The sequence below is a fragment of the Blennius ocellaris genome, assembly GCF_963422515.1.
Source record: "Blennius ocellaris genome assembly, chromosome: 11".
Taxonomy (NCBI): Eukaryota; Metazoa; Chordata; class Actinopteri; order Blenniiformes; family Blenniidae; genus Blennius; species Blennius ocellaris.
The window spans coordinates 16,604,076-16,628,186 of NC_137660.1; the positions used below are offsets into that span (position 1 = coordinate 16,604,076).

Sequence of the window (24,111 nt, forward strand, 5' to 3'; positions counted from 1 at the left end):
CCAATTCTGATTTGATTGAAATGCTGTAACAGTTTTGTTACATTAAATGCTGCCGTTCAGAATCTCCTTTGTTTTTGTCCATATTCATGGTCAGCCACAGACGTGTTGAATCCCAAAGCTGCCTATTTGGTTCAGTTTACTGGACAAGGACCTTAAGACCTCCAGTGTCTTTCTGTCACTGTGCAGATATGAGTTATAAACCCCTGACACGCAACAAAAACACCATGTAGGCACAACTAGCCTCTATAATATTTGCAGAACAGGGCATGCCTTGAGGTGATGTGTGTCTCGAATGCAGGGAATATGCTGCATGTGCTTGTGGTGAATCAGAAATAAATTCACATGTCTGAACTAATAAGCAACGGCTTACAAACAGCAGCAAAAAAACTTTAGAGGTATAACGACCTTTAACACTTTTCACATTTCTTCACAACATCTCTTAATGGCTTTTTAAGTGTAGAAATGCTTCTATTCAGGGTCAAGATATTGAATCAATCAATCGCTAAACTAAATATGTAATCTGAGGAAATCCAAGGAGGAACACAGCAAGACTTAAGTCATATAACTGGAGAGGTGGTTGACAGAACTTGACATCAGTTAAATAGATATCCAGACAAGAACTAATATAAAAAGTAATCAGATTTAATTAAACACACATCACACAAGACTTAAACACACATCAAGAGTCACAGATCAGAAAGAATCAAGGGTAGCAATCAGGTAAGAAACAGGAAGGGTGAAGTCAGGGGACACTTGAGACACGAGGACTCATATGCCGTGGTTCCACTGCGCAGTACGTGCTGGAGCGGGGCGGGGCAGGAGCGTACGATACGGCAAAGTGCATCCAGGTCAAACTCTGTCCCGCGGTCCCATCACAGAAAATACGGTTAAAATGTAGGCGGGGTTGTGAACGACGCGGGGGAGCGTTGGAGCGAAGAGCACCTGCGAGGCCGCCCGCACCTCGTTGAAAGACCGCGGTGTTGTGCGTCGTTTCAATAAGTCCAGTTAACAAAACAACCTTACTTCTTGCATATGGCTGCCAGACATTGAGCTGAAGACATTGAAGACTCAGTCTATCTGGAAATAAACTCTTCTGGTGTCTGTATGAAGAGTGTTGTTCCTATGCAATGTGTGTTTCGAGCAAAGGTCAGTAAATATGCGACACTGAATTATTACAGATTTGCTTGAAAACTTGGGGAAAATGTTGCGAGGAAAGGAAAGGAACACTGTAGTTACATTTGGAACTGAACTAACAATACAGTGGTGTCAATAACTGGAGAGAAACATTTTGGCCAGTTAAACTTTTAGAAAAGGCACGTTTCAGATGTCTGGTGGCGTTGGACAAAGCACCATCACTTGTCGATATCGGGTGAATTCAAGAGTGAGAGAGAAGGCAATCTTCCCTTCTCTCTTTGTATTTAATCATCATTATTAAGCAGTCGGTGGTTGGGCAGTTAAGAAAGTAAAAGGCACAGGTGAGCACACAGACATCACAGTGATGGGAGGATAACATCTCCCCAACACACACATCATTCAATATCCTGAGTTCCTCTTTCATTTAATGTGGAATTTACTCAATTTCTGCATTTCAACAGTTGATCGCCAAATGTTCCCGCTCTGAAAACTGCTTTGGGCTGTTTAAACCAGTCAATGACTAGTGGCATGCCAGGAGTTTGACTTGAACAGCTGCAACATAATAATATTATTCTACTGACTCTTCTTTCAGTAACGGGCCATTTTGCTTCAGGAAGCATCTCAGTTAATATTGAACCATTCACAATGTCTGTCATTGTAAATGAGGTAACGCTTGTGTGTGTAGAAGTAGAATGTTTAAAAAAAAAAAAAAAGACAAAAGGTGTAGCTACATTTTTCCTTGTATCATTATCTTCCTTTTTAAAATGTTCCTTGTATTTTCTGAAGACAAAAAGCATCTTGACCTATTGGACATAAATTAAATCGCTACTAATCCTCTTAATCAATTATAATATGACTATAATTAATTAACTTTATTTGTACAATGCCAAATACAACAAAGTAATTTCAGGGCACTTTTACAGAGAAAACGTCACAAAGATGTGACTGAAACACTTGCCCTGGCATGGCTCTGTGGCAACCAGTCATTTATGTAGCAGTAAAAAAGTGAGTAATGGCGATGCGCTACAGTTATTTGATTTATTGAATTCAACCTCTCATGAACAAACTACACATGTGAGAGGATTTTAAGATAAAAAATACAATGACTGATGTGCTGACGTGGCTGGGACTTGCGCAAAAGGAGAATAGTGATAAGGTTTTATATGTATCATGTCAGTGTTTGGACACAGCTGGGCTTTGAATGGAAGAGTTGTTGAATCGGGTCATAATTCTTTTACAATTACAAGATACTGCCTGACAATTCCACGAGACCTTCAGCCCCACAAATGTTCGTCCCCATTTCATTCCTTTCAACATCGTCCTCCTGACGTGTCCCTCTTTTCTGTGTCCTTCCCGGTATTAGTATTCGTGTGGTATATGTTGTGTACAATAGAATACACTGCAGTCAAGCTGATAACCAACAACAATCCCAACATCATTTGTGTGCTGTCACACACTCTTAGTGAGACAGAACACAGGAGAGAGAGAAAACAATTGCTGTGGAGAGCCGTGTGCTTTTTTTTTTTTTTTTTTTGTCAATGACACAGGATGGAACCTCAGTATGCCAGGGAGAAAAGAAAGAGGAGATGAGATTAGATTAAAAAAAAAAAAAAGTTTATTGTTCTCAGTTATGTGAAACAAAGAAGCTTAAAAAGACACAGCTTTTGCAAGAGTAACTTCACAAATTTACATTTAGCCTAAGGTGATACAAACAAGATTTTGTCTGTTTTTAAGAGGCTGTGGAGAGAGCAAAATTTGACAAAGGTATAAGCCCAAGGAAATGTCTCTGCCGAATGTTCAATAGATTGAACCTTTTTTGACGTTTTTAAATGTTTTGGATTTTTATATGAATGCAGTTTTTGATGATCTGCTGCTATACACGTTTAGTTTGTACTGAACTTGGGTGCAAAGATAACAGGCAGGTTTTTTTTAACAGTTGTTTAAATACACTATGGTGAAATACAGAGAGCCAGATGCTTGCTGCAGGCTTGCTGAATTATTATATTGTTTAAACAATCTTTACTTATTGTGGATGGTCAGCTGACAAAAAAAATAAATAAAATACTATCTCCCTGCCTCGTTGGGTTACATAAGCACACAACAATTATATTTATGGTTAAAATCCAGCATGGCCTCTTTGTCATTCACCTCCTCATTTCTTGGCCAATATAGTCTGTTCATTCATCCATCTATTCATCTTTTGTACTGCTCTACCAGACTTAAAGCCATGAGGCGCTCCAGCCAATTTGTGCTGACAATGAGGAATGGTACACCCTGGACGGTTTGCAAATCCATCGCAGAGTGAACACAGAAAGGCAAAAAAGAAGCCACACTCACATTTACACTTAACGGCGGCTTAGAGTTCAACATTTAATCTCAAATGTATTGTTTTTGAACCCGGACTCTCAGACGTGTTTATGTTGAGAACACAATAATATAGAAGATTGATGGAAATTCAGCAGAGTGACTCTTCCAAAGTCAATGTCTTTTGTTGTTGTTTTTTTCCCCAGGCATGCCGCTATGGCCACGTGCAACATTTGGAGCACCTGCTATTCTATGGAGCTGACATGGGTGCCCAGAATGCATCTGGAAACACGGCTCTGCATGTGTGTGCGCTCTACAACCAGGTAAATATAAATACCACCAGTACATGGCTCGTGTAAGGTGAAGAGCGGGGACACCAGTCTTCTGTGGAATTACATTTATATTGTTTTAAACAACACACATCAAGTTCCAGCGTTCCAATGCTGGTGGTGTCAATCACGCAGCAGGAAGTTTTACAATGTTATTGAAGAAAATTAACCACGTGCGTCGTCTTTTCTCACTTTCGTGCTGCTTCAGCTTAGCAAGAAGTTCAACACTTTCTTTCTTGAGGGACTAAAAAAAAAAACGTGCCATTAAACATGATGTGTCTATGCAGGAACAGGAACAAAGAACGTCACCACTTCCTACTCAGATATCATGATAGAGTGAATATATGTCTGTGGAAATACTTTCAAAATGATTAAAAGTCCCTTATGTAGAAATGAGCGACTTCATTGCAGACGTCCCTGTGTCAGCCATTTTGACGCTGCTTCTTCATAAGTATCTGCAGCTGTGCACACCTGGATTTGAGCGGTTTAATTCATCCTTCATGTCCTTGGCAGAGCCACTCAAGCTCCATCAAATTAGATGGAAAGTGTCTGGGCTGCTATCTCTAGGTCTCTCCACAGTTGTTCATTGGGGATTATATCAGCGCTTCAGCTTCTCTGCTGTATATTTTGGTTCAGAAAATTGCGATTATGTAATTTGTGTCTTTGCTTTAATGCTGTTTCCGTCTGGAACCAGGTACATTCTCGAAACCCTCTGGATCAACATCTTCATCATTATTCACATTATCATAATGCTGCTACCACCTCACCCCTGTGTCGGGATGGTATTGACATGTTGGTATTTACCAAAGTTTTCAAATTAAACTTTTCATGTATACGCTTTCAGAAGTTTGAACAAATAGTAGGTTGTCATGTCTTTTTTCTTAAGAGTGGCTTCTCTCTACTTACTGTACGATTACACTCTAATTGGTGGAGTGCTGCAGAGACTGTAGTCTTTTTGTCTTTCTCTCATCTGTGCACGATGTGGGCAGTGTCTGAACCTTTTATTAAGTGGCACTTTTCATCATGTCTTTGACCTTATTGCTGAAGAAGATAATTTGGCCGTTGTCTAGAAGGATACAAAAGCAAAAAGCACAAAGTACCAAACTCGAAGCTTTCAAAATGATTTTAAACTATTGACCTTATCGATTATCCGCCACAATATGAACTTCTTCCTGTTGTAGATTTTCTGACATGAAGAGTGTATTGTCCCATCATTTCAGTTTCAAGAACACAGTCAATTTTGTCTGATGGAGAAATGTCAGAAAACATACTGCGGTGATATGATGTGATTTTCAGAATCAGTGGGTGTCTATGCATATTCTCATGTGTCCAGGTAGGCGGTATCTCAAAGCAAACAGAATCAGGTCAGTCAAGACTTGGTCATATGTCAAATTAGATGTTTTGCCCTGAATTCAAGTAGTTTCATCATATCCTGTTATTTTCTTGAAATTATTGGGTGGTGGATGTTTTAAGTGTGTACGTATTTGGTCGTATTTGGTAATTGGTCTTTGCTTGTCCTTCAGTAGTTTTCCAGTAGTTTACTGCTACATCGATCCCGGTGAATCCTCAGTGTCTTTCTCAAAGATTCTTGTGTAATACAAAAAATACTTGTCATAATAACATGTCATCAGATTAGATGGGTCATTATGTTGCACGTGTTGTAATACTATAAGTGTGATGCACAAGCACTGTCGAATGCAAATGCTTCACTTGGCAATTTTCCCTGTTGCATTTGATTTTATATTGGACTGAAATGAGATATTAAAGACAGCTGTTCCAGGTGGAAGTCTCACAGTACAAAGGCTAAACATCGGGGAGGTTTCTCTCACGTGGTGTTTCGTGCAATCTGGATGACAATACAAAGCAGAGTTTGTTTTAACGTTTTATATATTCATGCTATTTGTCTATGATGGATGCCTTGGAGACAGTCGCTGTCAGACAGTGACTGAGGCCCTGGACAACATAATTCCTAAGCTGTCCTCATAGACACACACTGAGCATAAACTAAGGGCTCTTTTGTTGTTGTTGTGTATTTACACCAATTTTCTGTTTTGAGTAAAGCTGGTATTCCTCAAATCACTTATTTTGCTAAGCTAATATTGGGGTACATTTTTGCAAAGAAAATTGTATGTGTCTGTTTTGTTTTGTTTTGTTTTGGGGTTTTTAATGTTACCTCATTACAAGCAGTTTTCTACACAGTATGCAATCTCCACTGTCCTCATCCTGTTCTTCGCACATATTTTCAGCCCCAGTGTCCGTCCCTCTCTTGCCCTGGTTCCACCTGCTCCTAACACAGCGGGTTACCCACGCTTCCATCCAAAGAATTTGACATCCAGCATTTTAAAGCCTTTGATCCGCTTGTTAACAACAACGTCAAGGACCTGCTGGCTTGTAAACTGCCCCAGCTTGATCAAAAAAGTCAGCGTTCACTGAAAACACCTGATGTTTGACCGGCTCAGAGTCCAGCGACCACATCCAGCATGTTCTTCTAGTTTCTGGACCTCTTGTGCTGCTGCCATGCATATGACTAGTTAACATAACAAGTCCCCACTTTTGCAGACATATTACGAGAAAGAAAAGGCATGCCACATATTCAGACACACACAGTAGGTTTTTTTTTTTAATTCAATGAATTAATAAATATGATGAAACATAGTAGGAACCATGTCGGAACCAAATCTTAGCCCAAATTGTAAATAATGCATTTGTGTTGGTTTATCTTCAGCTGCAGAACAACACACCTTTAATGCAAGAGAATGTATTTTTTATGTTATTGGAAATCAAGCAAATGATGTGCTCATGATCCATCCAACCACCTGTCTTCTACTGTTTAATCCTGAGTGGGCCCAATTCCAAGCAACTATGGGTGAGGGCAGGATAAACCCCAGACAGGTCAGTCATTGTCATGGTAACAAATGCCATATTGTCGACGATTTATATTTAAGAGTATTTCGATAAACTAAATTCTCCATAGTGAAGACTAATCAGATACGTTGAGCTGGATTTACAAAGGAATTCACAGTTGTTTCAGTTTCATTGTGTGTGTTGGTAATCAGAAAAAAGAGAGAACTTCCTTTTCCTTTCAGTCATCTTCTACCATTTGTACAGAAATAAACCTTGGGAGCACATGCTTGCCAGTCTTATATAATAAGATCTTCCTCATGAGGGACGTTTGACCACGTAAGGCAATATTTTTCATGTAATAATATATCAGTGTATGATATACCTGCAGAGCAAAGTGGCGGCATCTCCAAATGAAAAAGATGTGATTATGGACTCTTATGGAGTTCTGCTAATACACAGAGTGCATGTTTAAAATATATATGAAGGTGTTCTATGTCTGGAGAAGTACTAGAAAAAAACTGAGGAAAGAGGTCAGTGGAAAAAGTAGTACACTTCACGATGGTACTTAGAAACAGCAGACCCGTGTGTTTGGCTTTAACTATCTCGAAAAGAATGAATTACCTGGGCCCTTTGGAAGAGGCTTTTATGTAACTTCATTTGAAAATAGAGATTGGTGCCCTGTTTCTGAACATTGAATGAGTACTTTTCTCCTCTCTCTGTGTCCTTATCTTTCCCTTTTTCCCTCAGTCTGTCTTGCAAATGAACAGTTAAAAAGCGTGCGTGTGTGTATCTGTGTGTGTTTGCATGTTTTGATTTTAACTATCTGCTGCACAGCTAATTCTCGCCATGATGAATGACCTGCTTCTATTCAACTGGAACACCATCCTCTCTGGAGAGTGTGTGTGTGTGTGTGTGTGTGTGTGTGTGTGTGTGTGTGTGTGTGTGTGTGTGTGTGTGTGTGTGTGTGTGTGTGTGTGTGTGTGTGTGTGTGTGTGTGTGTGTGTGTGTGTGTGTGTGTGTGTGTGTGTGTGTGTGTGTGTGTGTCATATCAATACTCTATTTGAAGCCATTTGTAACACATCCACGTGACCGATGCCAGTACATGCTCATCGGGAGTGTATGTTTGTTTTACTCATGCTGTGGGAACCTAACTGTGTTCCCTCAGTCACGTTGTGGGGCGATACCTGTTTTAGACCGGCAAATCCCACAACATGAATCTTTTACAGTTAATGTGTTGCGAGGCCTTGCTGCACCCCTGAAATAGGGTCAGGCAAGGTTCAAAAGTGCTTTGCATTCGAGTTACAGTATGTTTTATGGGAGAGGTGGGGGATTTCCTCAAGAGAGATGGGTTAGATTCTAGTGGGAAGTACTCAGCTGAACTGAAGGGAATTTGCATGCTCCCCATGTGTGCACAAGGGACTTTTTGCCAATTGCTCCCACTTGTCCCACAATCCAAAAACATGCTGAGTGTGTGCAATTGCCTCTTGATGCTTGCCCTGTGTTGGACTGGCAATATGTCCAGGGTGTGACATGCCCTTTGCTCACATCCAGATAAGATGGGGTATCCCATTTCTCACCACCCGAAATGAGCTACAGCCTGTATTAAAACTTAATGGATGGATCTCCAATGCGTTTTTGTGAAAAATAAAGTTAATGCATTGTCATCAAAAGTGACTGTGTGTGTTTGAAATAGCATAATGTAATCAAAGATAGAAAAGATGGATAGCTTAATTTACACTCTCTTGTAGTGCTTCTTGTAAGTCCTCTGCTTGGTAATAGACTTTACCCCAGCTCATGTTTTTTTTTTGTTCCCCACTGATGAGGATGGCGTTTATTCTGCTCGTGGAGACCAAACACCACTTTCAACTGATTGATCCCAGGCGTGGTGTGTCTTAGCAGGGTTCCAGCAGGCCTGAAGCAGACCGGCCTTGGATGATTATGTACAATCACAGTAATAAATGAGCTGAGAAACTTGTAGTCCAGTGACAAAATCGATAAATCCATATGGAGAGAGAAAAGGGAGTGTCAGAAAGAGGGACCGATAGATGAGGAGGTAGAGAGTAGATGAATGACCGGACGACGTATAGTAATCACTGACAGAAGAGGCCTGCACCGGGTTTTAAAAGTCCCACGCTCAGTGTCTGGCTGGTTATAAACATTTACTGACTGACCCTTCAGATCGGCAGATGTGATCCACAGCAGTGAATAAAGGCAAAGAGGGGCTCTTGTGCCTGGCACCAAAGCTCAATGGTGAGTAGTTTTGGTGGATGAAAGATTGAGGAAATAAACAGGAAATGAGAACACTGATGAGTAGAACTGAAGAACTCACAAGTAGAACTTCCCCAACAAGGCTGACAAAAGAAGTCCCCGTACAACTTTCTCATAAGACACGAAGAAAAAACGTTGCATCCATTTGTGCAAGACATTTTATGTTATGTTGCTGTTGAGCACAGCAATGAAGTATAATTCAGCTCTCATTTAAAGCATTTTCATTTTGAATCACACATCTTACGTGATTTTGATGTTAGTCACAATCCAATACAAAAAAAACCAAAACTAACAGGAAACCAAATCTACTGCCTCAATTCTAGTGATGAGGAATTCTCAGGAGTATAAATATGGCTGTGAGATGATCCATCTGTCACAGTCTTTACACATGACTGACCTGCATCACAAGAGTAATGTAGTTGATTTAACTCGCTACTGTATGCATTTCTGTCTACCTCAAGTAATCACATCTCGCAACCACATGGAGAACTGGAATGGTTTTCCTAACGAATTCCTATAGGACGCCTTAGAGAGGAGAGCAAGACAGATGGCTCATGCTGTAATTGGCCTCTCCATTTGTGTGTGCGTGTCTTTGTATTTGAAAAGAGACGGTAAATGTCGCCAAATCACTCAAATTGAAAAACTCAACTGTGGTGTGGCTACCTGACATTCTTAATATCTGATTATGACGCTAATGCTTGAAATCAGTAGGAGCATATACAGTACAATGAGCTGAGAGCCAAGTGTCTGTCAGAGAGTCCATCTGTTTTATAATCATATCGTTGTTTCCATAGCTTTACTTTGAGACAACTGTAGCAGTAAGGATTTCATTGATATATTTTGTTAATTGCTCACCTGAAGAGGTATTATGAAACATTTATGCATGGAATTAACCTTGTCTTCATACTTATTATGAACTCACAAACATATTAAGAAAGACTAAAATGCTTGTATTAATAAAATAACTGGTAAGAGACACAAGTGGATATTATATTGTATTGTGGTATGAGACCAGCTATTGTCCTCGATTTTGGATTTAGTTTTATGGTTCTGTGTTGTTTTGTGCTTTTCTGTTTTTACAAACTTCATCATAACAAAGCGGTGTACATTTCTGAATGAATTAGTCTCAAAGCAGGACAAGTCATAGTTACAAATCATGATATTGACATATCTAGTACATAACATTAACATATTCAATTTTGCACATAACCTCCAGGCCAAGAGGAAATGATTGTATCATTGCAATTGTGCCCCATTGGATTATGTTTTTGGTTTTCTTTTTCCATGAACTGGTAGAGTTTCTATTATTACTAAATCACTTTCTGAATAAAACATACAGGGCCATGCACAATGATGACATTTTAACATATTTGAACATATTTATTTATTATTGCCATATTGATTTTATATGTGTTACATTAGTTTGTGTTTTTCTGTGATTTGACTGTATGTGAGTGCGTGTAGCTCATTTATGCAGCTCCATTATACATTGATAATCAGCATTAGCTAATATAACAGCCACAGGCATTCATATGCATATAGGTTTTAGTTGTTTTATTTTGGCGCCTCCAACAGTGTTCATGCATTATGGATAAAATTAGCAGTATTTATAGAATTTCTGGTGTCTTTAGTCTCTATGTTTACATGGACTACGCGGGTTTTGTGTGTTTCACTTGAGTCCCCCACTCATGCAGTGCAGCTCAGGACAGGACAGTCTCAGTGACAGCACTCATGATTACTACTATCCGTGTCTTCCACCAGGAGAGGGTGCTCTGGTGCATATGAGAATGGGTTGTCAGACATGCCCAACTTGATGAACAAAACTTTGAGGATATTAAATATATAAGCCGCATGTTGTCAGTTAATGTGTGACTTAATGATGATGGGAGTCATTGTGCTGATTGTAGAGAAAGCCTCGTCCTATCAATTCTGCTCTCTGTGTTAAATTACATATCGACCCTCAGTCAGAGGGCACGTGGACGCATAGCCCTGTCTATCAATCTGCAGTTGGACTTTGATTTGCCAGAGGGTTGTGCTCATTTCCAAACAGAACATTGAATATTTCGCACGTGAGAAACACGATACATTCTGTTTTGTGTTTGTTGAGATTGCAATTACTTGATTTCATTCATTTAATCATGTTTTTGTTAGATGAGCATTTGCTCTGTTTACAGGGTTGGTCTAATGTGTTAATTATGTTTTATACTTTCTGTATTTCCCCTATCACTTGCAGGTTTATTGCCATCAGTGAACAGGATTTTGAACTCATTGTTTTTGTACACATTTTTCTCTGTATTGTTTCATATATGTACAAGTCGCATATATATATATATATATATATATATATATATATATATATATATATATATATATATATATATATATATATATATATATATATATATGTATATATGTATATATATATATATATATATATATATATATATATATATATATGTATATATGTATATATATATATATATAAATATAATGGTGGCATGAGCCAATTCTTTTCAGGAAAAATGTGTAAATACATTTGTAATTGATATATTGTTAAATGACGTGGCCTCCACGATGTTACATGGTGATACGAACTGTTTCACCTTGTCGCTATTAAGCCATATCCGATTGAACTACATTAACACAGGCTACAATAACAATCAAAAATGAGGGGAGACATCTGGAAGTGTGTCTGTATCTGTCAATAATAAATTCAACCAGTTTCAGGTCAATTCACTGATGCATTCACTGAACCACTAGTTCTCGTCTGACCCTCTGTATATATGCAGGAGTAGATCAGCTTTCTTTCACTTTCTATGGATGTGTTACTAGTGACTTTGAAAATCAGTTTTTGCAGTCAGCCTACATTTTAAGTCCAGATGTAATCGGACAAATGCAACAATTCAGTTTTTTTTTTTTTTTTTTTATAGGGTCATTAACATCACTGTTTTACAGCACTTAATGACATAAAGCAAGTCTCCATGACCAAACTATTAACTTCAGAGTCAATTTTAAGATTAAGTTATTGGAAAACGTTCTGTTTTTCATGACTGTAAATCTGTGAAGTCTCTTGAGGTGATGGAAACAAGATTATGATCTACAGTGCTCTAGATCTACATCTACTTAAGATCTAGATCTACAGTGCTAAAAATGAGAAGAAACAAAAAGATGATTTTGTGCACGCATGTGTGGAAGCTGATCTACTAATGGGGCACACTTAGGATTGCGTGCTAACTGACACACGACAAACACTGTTATTCTTCTTTCCTGCAAGTGGCACACAAAATGAAAATGCAATGCATCCACATGAGTATGCAATTTATCACGCTTCATGCAGGATAACAGTAAAGCAGGCTTGTTGTGCTTTGTCTTTATAAAGCCTGGCTGACACTCTTGTTTGTGTGCAGATTCACTGTTGGAGCACTTGAAATGTTTTTCCTCCTGGTTTCGCTCATCTTAAGGCCTTGACCAGTCAAGCAACAATGTTGACATTGTGATTTTAGAAGCACCTAATGGAATATACTTTTTCTTAAATTAGAAAAAAAAAAATGCTTAGCCATGAGGGTTTCTCAAGAAGCAATCCTGATCTTTTGTCAGTGTGACCTCTGACAGAGTCATTGCCAGATCATTTTGTCAGTCTGTTTCTTTTGAAGTGATCAAAGAGGTGACTTGTAATATCGCCTCTGGCAACAACAGTCAGCATGCATTGCACACAAATGATTATACTTCACGAGTTGACTAGTTTTTTTTACAGCCATGTCCAAAATATTTTAGATTATTTACACCTCATCTTGGTAATCCTCTTTTTAGTTTGTTTTTTGATGTTGCCATTAATATGTAATAACTGTAGGGCATTGCCATACAGTCAGCTAATAAGATACTGAAGTGCATTTTATCTGCTGTGATATTTGAAGATTGTCTTACAAACCACAGATTCAAACCAGTAAATCTATATCATGACACCCCAAACTATCTATACAACCCACATCTAGTGGAGAGAATAATTAGAAGCGTGCGAATGGCACTCACACAAACTCCATCCATTAGTGCGTGTTTGTGCTTGGCTGTGTCCGTATCTATACGTTTTGTTTCCTGATAAAATCAAAGTCAGTGACATATAGCACTGCTGACACATAAATCTCTCTCTGTCATTCAGGATAGCTGTGCACGAGTGCTGCTGTTCCGGGGGGCCAATAAAGAGATAAAGAATTACAACAGCCAGACTGCTTTTCAGGTTTGTGTGATCACCAGCATGTTTCCTTGTATCGCGTGCATCAGGTAGCGGAGTGGTGATGCACTGAAAGCATCCATTGCTATTAGGTAAAACACAAGTAGCATTCTACCTCCAGCCCACACAAGGTTACAATTGTCCTGCCTTTCTGGTTGATGAAATACATGTTAAATTGACACTGATACAGATTTCCTGTGCAGAACAAACATAATTTATTTGCACAAAAGACAGGCTGATCCGTACAGCTTTCACAACATATCCGCACACACCATTTCACAATGGTGCCAACAAAGGCGCTTAATTGTAAATTATTTATGAAAGTGAGTGTAAGAAGAAAAATGTACAAACGTGAACGATGTATTTGATTTTTTTTTTCTACTTACATATTTCTTTGTTGCTTTTCACTGCACACTTCTGACTTATAGGTGGCTATTATAGCAGGAAACTTTGACCTGGCAGAAATCATTAAGGTCCACAAAGCATCAGATGTTGGTAAGTACAGATGGAAATATGTATGTAAAGCTGACTGGGTTTGGATTAAGTGAAATTTAAGAGAAGAAAATATGTTTCCATGAATTATGAGCAGCCTGGAGAAGGTTTTTTTTTTTTTTTTTTTTCCCCCAGGGTTTCATTGATCCCTGCACAGTTTGACAGTTTCTGTCTGAAACAACTTCCAGGAAAACTCTGCCATCTGGTGTGGACACTGTGTAACGCCTCAGTCTTTCAAATAGTTTACAACAAATGTATTCTCTCATATCAAGCAAAAGAATAAAATAGAAGTCACAAATAATGTGAAAACATGTCATTCTGGATTCTATTAATTATTAGGTTATAAAATATAGAGGGAACATAGATTAGTAAATACTTTTGTTGAGGCTACGTTTCCAGCAGAGCCAGAGACATTGCAATACTTGCACCTTATGTAGAGGTTGGTGAACTGTTTGTATCGGACTCACCACATCACCTAATAGCCAAATGTTACTCATCAAATGTTGGGGCGTAATTACAGTTTTTCCTCTTATCAACTTATTTGATCCATTCATAAGTCTGCAGATCTGCTTTCAGGTTTCCATGTTGTTTCCGTTTCCTCTCAGTGCCTTTCAGGGAGAGCCCTTCCTACACCAACCGTCGACGTGTTATTCCCGGCACCCTGCCCTCACCACGCTCCTTACTCCGCTCTGCAAGTGACAACAACCTGAATGGTGACCATGATCACATTCACGGTCCGCCGTCCCGAGAAGTTCGCGGACGCCCAGGTCATTCGCCTGTCCCCTCACTGCGCAGTCTGCCGGCGTTTGGGCAACAACACAGCAGCCTCGGAGAAGTAAGCGACCCGTGCAGTTATTAATTTCAACTTGTGAGTAATATGAAAATACACATTTATATCAAATCAATCTCATCTTACACATCTTTTTAAAATTGCCAGAGCCGTCATGGGGAAATGCCTGATAGCAGTCTTCAGAGCACTGGCAGCTCCAGGTCGTCTCATTCCCGTTCACCTTCACTACATCACTTGCATGAAGAGGACAAGCCAGTTCCCAGACGCTCCCACAGCCATGGCTACCCTCATGGACATGGTCCTCGTGGAAGACTCAGGTCTGTAATGATTCCTGTGACATCCCTTCAAAGTTATCTGTCATTTTCTCAAATAATCAACTAAGTAACTGTGACAGAGCTTTGCAAACAACCTCTTCCTGTTTCTCCTAAAAGTATGCACTACCATAGACAAACATGGCAGCCACTCTTTGCAAATAGATAATATGTGATTGGCTTCATGATTGTGCTCCTTTCCTGATATTTCAATCTAATCTTGAGGATTAAAAACCCCCATTAGCTTCTTCGTTCATCTCCTACCCTGTGCTCCAGGTGATAAACATGACATTGCATCAATCAGTGCAGGGTCTTGCTTATTTATTCATTCAGCAATCTCTGGCCCATGTGGAAGTCACTTCGCTGCCGAAATTGCATTTGTAACCTGCCCGGTAAAGTCATCTATATGAGTTTGAGACTTAAAATTGAAGCTTAAAATGCATCTCAATATATTAATATCAGATGTCTAGTGACAGAGTGAACACAGATTTAAAGGAGAACTGTTATAATTTGTTTTAATGTGTGTCTCTGTCCATGTGTGCGTGCGTTGCACAGCATTGTATCATAAGCAGTGACATGTGACATGATGTGTCACAGGCATAAACAACCGGCCTGTTTGAGGAAAAAAGCTTTACTGAAACGTGCCATTTGTTCATCTGGGAGGACAGAGTGCAAAAACATGCTTAAAGCCTGTGTGTGCAGTTGCACGGGGAAACGTGGCTCCGTGGCCATGTGCACATGACTGTGTACTTAGAGTGTGGAGATAGACAGATGGGAAGGGCTAATAATGATCACCACTGGGCCCAATTGGGGACTGCCAATCTGTGTGTGGGAATGTCAGTTTGTGCAAGAGACACTGAAAGACGGTGGATACAGTCTGAAATTAGAGCTATGAGTAATGCTGCAGGATAAGTTGCTCAGTTCAAAACAGCTTGTCAGTTGATTGATAGAGAAATCCACCGATGTAGCTGTGCTGCTGGGTGTTGGAACAAATCTCCTTCCTTGTACATTGAACCATTAGACGAAGCGCACAGTAAAGCAGGGCTCTGATCACATCTCGGAGCAAAAAATTTTACTGGTTTACGGACACTCAGTTTGTTAAGCTTTTTATTATGGTCATATGTCAACACAGGATCACTTAATATACAGCTCACACCTAATGGGATTTCCTGATGCCACACACTGCGTGTGTGGAAGGATGTGTGTTTGTGTGAAACAGTCTGATGTCTGACAGGGGAATTGCATTACAGGCACAGCTCTGGCCGGGCTCCTCTCTCCTCTAATACTCTGCTGTCACTTTACTCCATTGATCAAAACCTCCATCTCACCCACACGCATATTTGCACATTCACATTTTTTTCCTTGCATTCTTTCTTTAAAATACTCACATACACACATATAGCACATAAACATTGGGCTGTTGTTTGTCCAGAAAGCTGTCCGCATAACTTGTCATGTAACAAAGGATGAACCTCAGGAGAATGTAAAGTGCTTCCATAAAGAAATGCAACTTAACAATATGCTTTAGGTCATTAATACAGTCACACTGTGTCATTTTAAACCATTGCATTTGTATTTTCAATTTACCAAGGTTTAAATGTGTTGCCTCTTGCTCGATGTGAACTGCACCAGCTTCTACACTCACTGACGGTTGAACACAGTCTTTGCTTTGCCTGTGGACTTGTCGTGCTTAAATTCACCTTTGCAGAGTAGACCGAAGTGAAATCAAATGAAGGATGGCATTGTTTAGAGTGTCTGCTGTGTCCTGACCTAAATGGCCTTCTGTACACAGGGAGCTTAGACCTTGTTCTTCAGTGGGCTTTACCTTTATGCTGCATACAAAAGTGGGGTATATGTATAAAAGGCCCAAAATGAGCAGCTGGTCTCTATAGCCAGATCCTGCACCCAAGTGAGACTGATGCTGTCCCTGAATATTTTCTCTGTAATATTTCTCCCTCCTGCTCTCTGTTTCTCTCTCTGACCTTCTGTTTATGCCCATGGTAACTCTAGAGGCATTATGGGTGCCAGGGGAGTGTGAAATTAGCTTGGCCGGTCAACAACGTGCCCAACGGCAGACTCCAGCAAGTTCCTGTGGAACTCACCATCACTTACCTCACCTCAGATGTATGCATCATTGCCAAGGCTCCATCGCTTAGCCAGCAGAGCATTAGATAGAGACAATAGAGAAGCTACATATAGGTCAGACAGGCTTACTGAGACTAAATAGAAACACAATAATAAACAAAACCAAAATCACAAAGGGAGATCAATGTTGAAAAGTGCAGACTTAATCAATCTGGTGCAATGAACAAATAACCAGACATTGTGCAGAGTGCTAATGTGATGAAATAGCAGCATTTTATCAGAACAAAGCAAATTTACCTGTGTCACAGAAGGCTAATTGGCTACTTACCATGATGTGCAGTCAGAAGAAAGGGGTAATTAATCTTCAAAGGGACATTTTCTTATCAGTGTCAGATCAAACTCTATATTGTAAAACTTAGTTACATACCAAGATTTGGAAGAAAATGCATATTTACCTCACAAGCAAAATATACCCAGAGAATAACTTTTATCTCAGCAGGGATTCCAACCAGAATCAGATGCAGCAGTGATTGTGAAATCAGCTTTTCATCAGTTTTGTACTGAGTGGATGGACAGGATGGAGATGAGTGTCAAGAGAGATCTGCGATAGAGGGTCCCGGTTAGGTTGAAGAACGATTATGACAATACCTATGTTGTATGACATGGAGATAGTGGCACTGATGAAAAGACAGCAGGCCGAACTGAAAGTGGCAGAGCTGAGGACAACGAATGAGTCAATTCGGTTGACAGCTCATGTTGTAATGTTTAAGGGGAATGTGACAGAAACCTGTTTCAGATGTTCTGGTCATTTCTATAGGAGATGATTATTGTGTAGAGAAAAGGATGCTTAGGAGAGATCAGCCAGGTCAGAGAAGAAGAGGAAGGCCAGTGAGGGGGTTCATGGAGAGTGAGGACTCGCAAGTAATCGGTATTTAGAAAGAGGATACAGAAGATATGTAACATGGTGATCTGCTGTGGCAAACTCAATGGGGAAAACACCAAAATGGAGACAGCTGTGTATTTTGACAGTACTCAGAAACTTATGGCATAAATGTATGCCACCCTTGTGGAATCTTGTCTGTTCGGACTGCATAAATTGTCGGAAAGCTCAGTTTATCTTCTTTGTTCCAGTGTTACATTTTTCAGATTTCATAAACAGTCCAGGACGTCTCACTATGAGAAGCACCCATTCTTTCACTGGTAATTGGGAACTGGTGATTGGGCTGAATGTTTGGACATCAAAGAAAGCCTGTTTCCTGAAAACACCAAGGACAAAGTATTCCGCAAGTAAAGTTTTTATCCTGGGGAATATTTCCTCACACATCATTGTCAACATTGATGAGAAAGTAACCATGTCTACTGATATCCTGTATCAGTAGGCTCCTGGTTTTTCAACCAAGAGCATTACTGTCTTTCATTATTTTCTTAGCTCCGGTTCTTCTTTGCTGCTTGTTCAACCCAGAGCCTTCCTCTCTCCATATTAATCACACCATTGGCTCGCGGGGTGAAAAATATGAATGCCATCTTAACACAACCAAAGGGCAGGGGGCTGGTATTGATCACCACATGATCTGGCAGTGATCCTTCAGCTGTTTGTGTTAGTTTATTCAACATACTGAAACCCTCGTGTGCACACACTAGCCACACACAGTAAGTCCACAAGATGTTTTGTTGCGTATTACAGTTGTGTTATCAGCTGGTTACATCACGAGGTGTCTATGGTGTACAGATAGTAGACATACTGATGACCCTTACACATCTGTAACAAACCAATGTCTTAATTTCCCTCTCAACACTTCACCTTGTGGTCCCACTTGTTTTTGTACAAGTAAAAGAAACAGTTTAATACCCATGGTAGCCTAAATGTTGTCCTTGCCAGCCACATTGTCCAGGTTCTCTTGGAGAGATTGAGAGGCATTACCAGACCAGACTGGATGTGTCATGCCTCCAGCGTGTTCTCGGTCTGTCTCAGCATGGACTCCAGTCGTATGTGCCCTCAAGGCTTCGTTCCAAGCCTTTTCTGCATATCTTAATCGTTCACCTTGTCCCTGTGGGTGAGCTGAGGTTTTCTGTGAAGGATACTAATTTTGCCTGGTTGCTTTTTGTCAGTTCCCAAGGCTTATGACCAAAGGTGAGAGTTGGAACACTGATCAAATGAAACCCTTATTTTCGGTGTCGGGCCCTTTTTCACCATGACGGTCCAGCACAAGCCCTGCTGTACATCACTGCTGGTGCCACACAGATAACACCTGTCAATTTTTCATGCTGTCTTTGCTTCACTGGTGAACAAGGCCTCAAGACACTTAAATCTGTTTGATTCGGTTGGAGGTGAATTGTTTATGATTCTCTTAAAGCTGTAGTCCTCTTCTCCCAGTGAAGGCCTTATAGAAACCCATATTTCCTTTCCACACTTACAGGAGCAGCACCTGGGGGGATTTATCCAAAATGTTAATGTACATAGTCATAAAATCGGTGACTTAGAGGTTAGAAAAGTGAATTTGGGACCTAGAGTTCACAGGGTTGATTTCCACAGTTGACGTGCACTGTGGGGTCCTAAACATGACCCTTGAACCCCATCAGCTCTCTGGATCACTCTGCATCCTAGAAATACGTTTTGTGAATGTGGAAAAAAGGAATTTCCCCAAGGGATCAATAAAGTATGGTCAGTTTACTTTAGTTTTGTTGCTGGATCTGCTTCAAACTGTTTTAAGACCGATGGGCTTTTTGTTCTGTTGCTGGATATAAAGACTAGGGGTGTTATTTAAGACAAATAGTTTTTGGTAGTCATAAAAGCAAAGATTGTTCAGCAAACAAACTGAGCTCCATGGAGTGTTTCACTGAGCTCCTTCACTCTCTCAAACAAAAGTGTAGTTTAATATAGTATGCTTATCACACTATCAGAGACTTACTTCTAATCTAGCTTTGCGGAGCATGAGCTGTCTATGTAAAAACAGATTTGCCATATGCAGCCGTAATATGTTTGGCCCCATGGGTAGAGTCCATATCCTCTTTGATCGCCATAAACACTCCCACGATGAACAAGAACCAATGAGAAAGCATATACTCATTCATGTGCAGCAAAGCAAGGACGGGCTGTTGATCATTAGGATGCAAAGTGTGATGCTGATTAGCCTATGACTGTGTCCATAATGAGCTCATCTCACCTTAGAGAGCTGGCTATGTGAAGCAAAAGCCATTTACCTGAAAAGATGAGGCACTCATATAAAAAAAGGCCACATTGATGCAGCTTAGTGTGATAGCATCAGTGGAAATGACATTGAATAACATTTGCAGGTGCATCCTCAAATTCATGTAGGCTTTCAAACAAACAACCAATGGAGGCAGGCTTTTTTTGTTTGTCTTTTGTTTTTTTAGCTGTTCAAATGGTAACCTGTTTTCATTGGGCTCTTTCATTCAAGGAAGCCTCCGATACTTAGCATAAACTGTTTTTCCCCTGATTTTCCCACAGACTATGGCTAAAAAATGTCATGAAAAAATAATGTTCAAAGTCATTGATGGTAGTTGATGAAAATCTGTTTTCCTTTTGGCTGCTTAATATTATTCGAACTGAGGCCGCGACGTAATAATGTAAAAATAAAAAAAACAGCTCAAATATGTTACTTTCTCAATTACATATCTTTATGATATTTATACTACGAAGTGGAATCTTTTCCCTTCTACATGTGTGATATTAAGTATATAATATGTCCTATTAGGCTGTATACAGTCACATTGTTTCCCTCAACATCTGCTTCTTCATTGCATATAGTAAGTCATTCATCAGATTCATCTATTTTTGCATGGTCACTTTATCACATATTGTAACATTGTAACAGGAGTTAATTTAAAGAACAGTAGTTAACATAAATACGTATCCAAAGGGAAATCAAGAACATAATGAATTAACCTGTTTCCAGTTGATACAAATGTGCAATGGTAAGGTATATAAAAAAAAAAGTAATTGCAAGGATTTGCAAGGACAGCTGCCTTTATAGTTGTACAAAAAAAGGTGCAAAACAACAATCACACTTTAATCTAATCAAATTTTAAACTCTACACTCTTAGAGGGGCATCTAATTTGATGTCTCCTTGTGTTAATCTGAAAACGGCAATAATACTGTGAGTCAGAGATCTGAGTGAAGTGCAATTTTTCTTCCAAAAAATACCTTCTGAGTTCAGCTGAAATGAAAAAAGAATGATTCAAAATGAATGATCTTCAATGTAAAGTATTTCACTCCAAATCATTCATGGCGCATTGGTAGTTTTACAGATTCAAGTGAATATGATTGGCTCATCAGCACATTTGTAGGCTGAGTTCTCCTTTTATTGACAGTTGCCATCGTTACAGAGGCACAGCTAGTGTCCATGGAAACTATCAGAGCTTTTGTAATACAGTAGACTGTATTAGAAGTTTGTGTACATGTGAGTACTTGCGTGTGCATGAAACCTGCATGTGTGCACACATTCATAAAGGAAGTACCACTTGTGAAGTGAACACTGAACATTATGGTATTACATGCAAGAGGAAAATGGGAAACAAAATCCTTGCTGAGGATAAAATTGATATATAGGTCTGGGTACAGTTACCGAATACTCTGATACTGATTTAACTATTCTTAGAAAATTACACAGCTTTGTACAAAGATGAGAATTCTATCTGGGGAACAGATGAGAAATAAATGAAAAGCCTTGTAACTGTTATTAGCACTTACTGGTCATTGTAACAGTAAAAAAAAAAAAAGAGTCTGTTCATTTCTAAAGGGCTTAAAAAGTGTTCTGATCGACTGCAAGATCTGAAATAATAAAAGATAAGACCCATCTCATTCTTAAGTAGTGTGGTCTCTTGTAAAACAGTGAAAATTGTGAAAAACTCTATGAGTAAAAACTTCTCCAATGTGTTGCCTTCGTCACAAACAAAGTTGACTCCGTCACATCGGATTTGCATCGAAGAATGTCTGGTTCCAAGCTTGTCTCTTAAGAATGACACATATAAGCAGTTTCATTTCTTATTTCTCATCCTCAGTTGCTTAAAATCAAATTAAATATTTGAATCCAAAATGCTAAAGCACAGTTTAAGCCTCAGTCCATTAAATAAGTCATTGAAGCTCAGAAGAGAGCAGAAGCCAGCACCACCCTCCCTGTCATCCTGACCCACAGATAACATGTGTCTCCCCAGCTATCATCAGTTCAATTTCAGGGAGCAGCTGGGGTCACACTGTGTATGTACCCTCGCAGTAGGTGTGCCGGCTGGGAGAATTAAGTGCCTGGAGGAGGCAGATTTGAGTCACTGAAATGGATATCCTGTGAGAGATTATAATTTTTTTTATTGTTTTACATCTATGTCATCTTGATATAGCCTCATTTCTTTCAACCCTCCCACCACACCACGGTGTGTGCTGCTGATGTTCAGTGGCGGGGCTCAGACATTAACATGCGGCAGCCATCTCGGCCCCTCAGTCCCTGCGGTAATTGGAAAGCCGTCAACAAGCCGTTGTTTCGATAGAGAGAGGGACAGAGAAAGAGAGGCTCCGTGAGATGGGGAGAGCAAGAAAAGCAATAGAGACTTGCTGCGAGAAAGACACAAATAAGGCTTGAAATGAGGAAAGGGCGAGAGAGAAGGACGGAGAAAGGAGGGGAAAGGGCACAGCAGGCTGGAATCAGGTGAATGAAGGCATGAAACATAAAGTAACTGATACGATATGCTGAGGGAGGAACATGCGGAGAGTGGAGGAGGTAGAAAGGTAGAAATACAAGAATAAAGGCTTGTAAATGGTTCAGAGAATGGAATCAGTGTCTTTGTTCTTCGCATAATAAAATCACATGTTACAGTAAATAAACACGCACACAATCATGCAATCGCATGACTGATCAGGTAAAGAAAAACGTCAACATTTATTTGTGCAATTCAGATTGAAAAATTATGTGTGCATTTCTTTAATGTGGGCTGGAAAATAATTCTTAAGAAAAGGCTGACACAACACAAGCAGCAGAGTGATGCTGAATGTAACTTACATAGCAGTGGCAAATTGGTGATGAATGGAGACTAGGCGGAGCTCTGCTGCTGTGCTGTTGTATTAGAATTCACAGAGAGAGAGAGAGAGAGAGAGAGAGAGAGAGAGAGAGAAGGGAGGGAACTGCACTACAAAACAGTAGAATAAAGATGTGATGCGAAGAAATGTAAAGAAGGAGAGGGTGAACTGGAAGCAGGAGAGTGACAGAGTGAAGGAGGGGATTCAAGGCGAAGGAAAAGAAGGAGGAGCAACAATTAAACCAAATGGGCTGGAGCATTTTGCCCACCACCCCACTGCACACACACACACACACACACACACACACACACACACACACACACACACACACACACACACACACACACACACACACACACACACACACACACACACACACACACACAACTCGCAGCTTGCCTCAGGGAGCCATGGCGCATGCACACTCTCACGCAGACAGGCAGGAGGAGATCAATCGTGCTCTGGGACTAGTGTGTGTGTGTGTCATCAATGTGTTAGCGACATGCTGGTGGTGGCGTATGTCATGCTAGTGGAGGTGCGGCGTTAGAGCAGGGTGGTGTGGGAGGGGTGCTGTCTCTGTTTGTGCACAGCTAGAATGCACATAGAGGGCTTTTGCCGTGTGAGTGTGAGCGAGCCGTCAAAGGGAAGGGGAGCGACGGAGCGCAACAGCAGCAGCAGCAGCAGCATTGTCAGAGTGTGTGTGAGTGTGTGTGTGAGCGAGCGTGTATGTGTGAAGGGTGGAGGGGAGAGGAGAGGCAGACGCGGTGGGACTCCCGGGAAAGGGAGCGGGAGTTGGGGAGTAGACCCAGCCTCTCTCCTCCACAGCAGGAGAACCTGGACCCAAGGACGAGGCGAGATCTGTAACCCAGCCTGGAGCATCTGGAACTGGGGACGAAAGGGACATTTCTGCATCTCTCAGGAGACGACTTCAGCTGGAGCACAAACTCAGGATGTGTTTGACTAAGCGGGGCTTCAAGGCGGATCTGACAGACCCACACAGTGCAGTTCCTCTTATCATCACTTACTTCTGCTTCTACCTCGATTAGGATGCGAGGGAGAGGGGGGAGATAGAAGGAGGAAGCACAAGAGAGCAAGAAGGATATTGTTTTTGCTATTACGGAAGGAGCGGAGGGAATTAAAGAAGAAGAGGGGTGAGAGTGGCTGGGAGGAGTGTAGTCTTCTCTCAGGACTCTCCCATGGAACACTGACTATTGACTGTTGATTGACAGGTACTGTGGGTTGAATGAATCCCTCCCTGGCCACTATAACAACCAGGGGGTGTCACCAGGTTGCTGTC

General features: G+C 40.4%; 1 protein-coding gene across 1 annotated transcript in view; it reads left to right on the plus strand.

Annotated features, from left to right (window-relative positions):
• Positions 1–24,111, plus strand: part of shank3a (SH3 and multiple ankyrin repeat domains 3a) — a gene marked incomplete at both ends in the record, with an annotated part of 139,172 nt that overhangs the window by 55,288 nt on the left and 59,773 nt on the right. Inside the window, 5 exons of the mRNA XM_080504868.1 lie at positions 3,645–3,761; positions 13,036–13,113; positions 13,536–13,602; positions 14,205–14,434; positions 14,537–14,706. Coding sequence (XP_080360994.1) covers positions 3,645–3,761; positions 13,036–13,113; positions 13,536–13,602; positions 14,205–14,434; positions 14,537–14,706 — 662 coding nt within the window. The remainder of the gene's footprint in view (positions 1–3,644; positions 3,762–13,035; positions 13,114–13,535; positions 13,603–14,204; positions 14,435–14,536; positions 14,707–24,111) is intronic.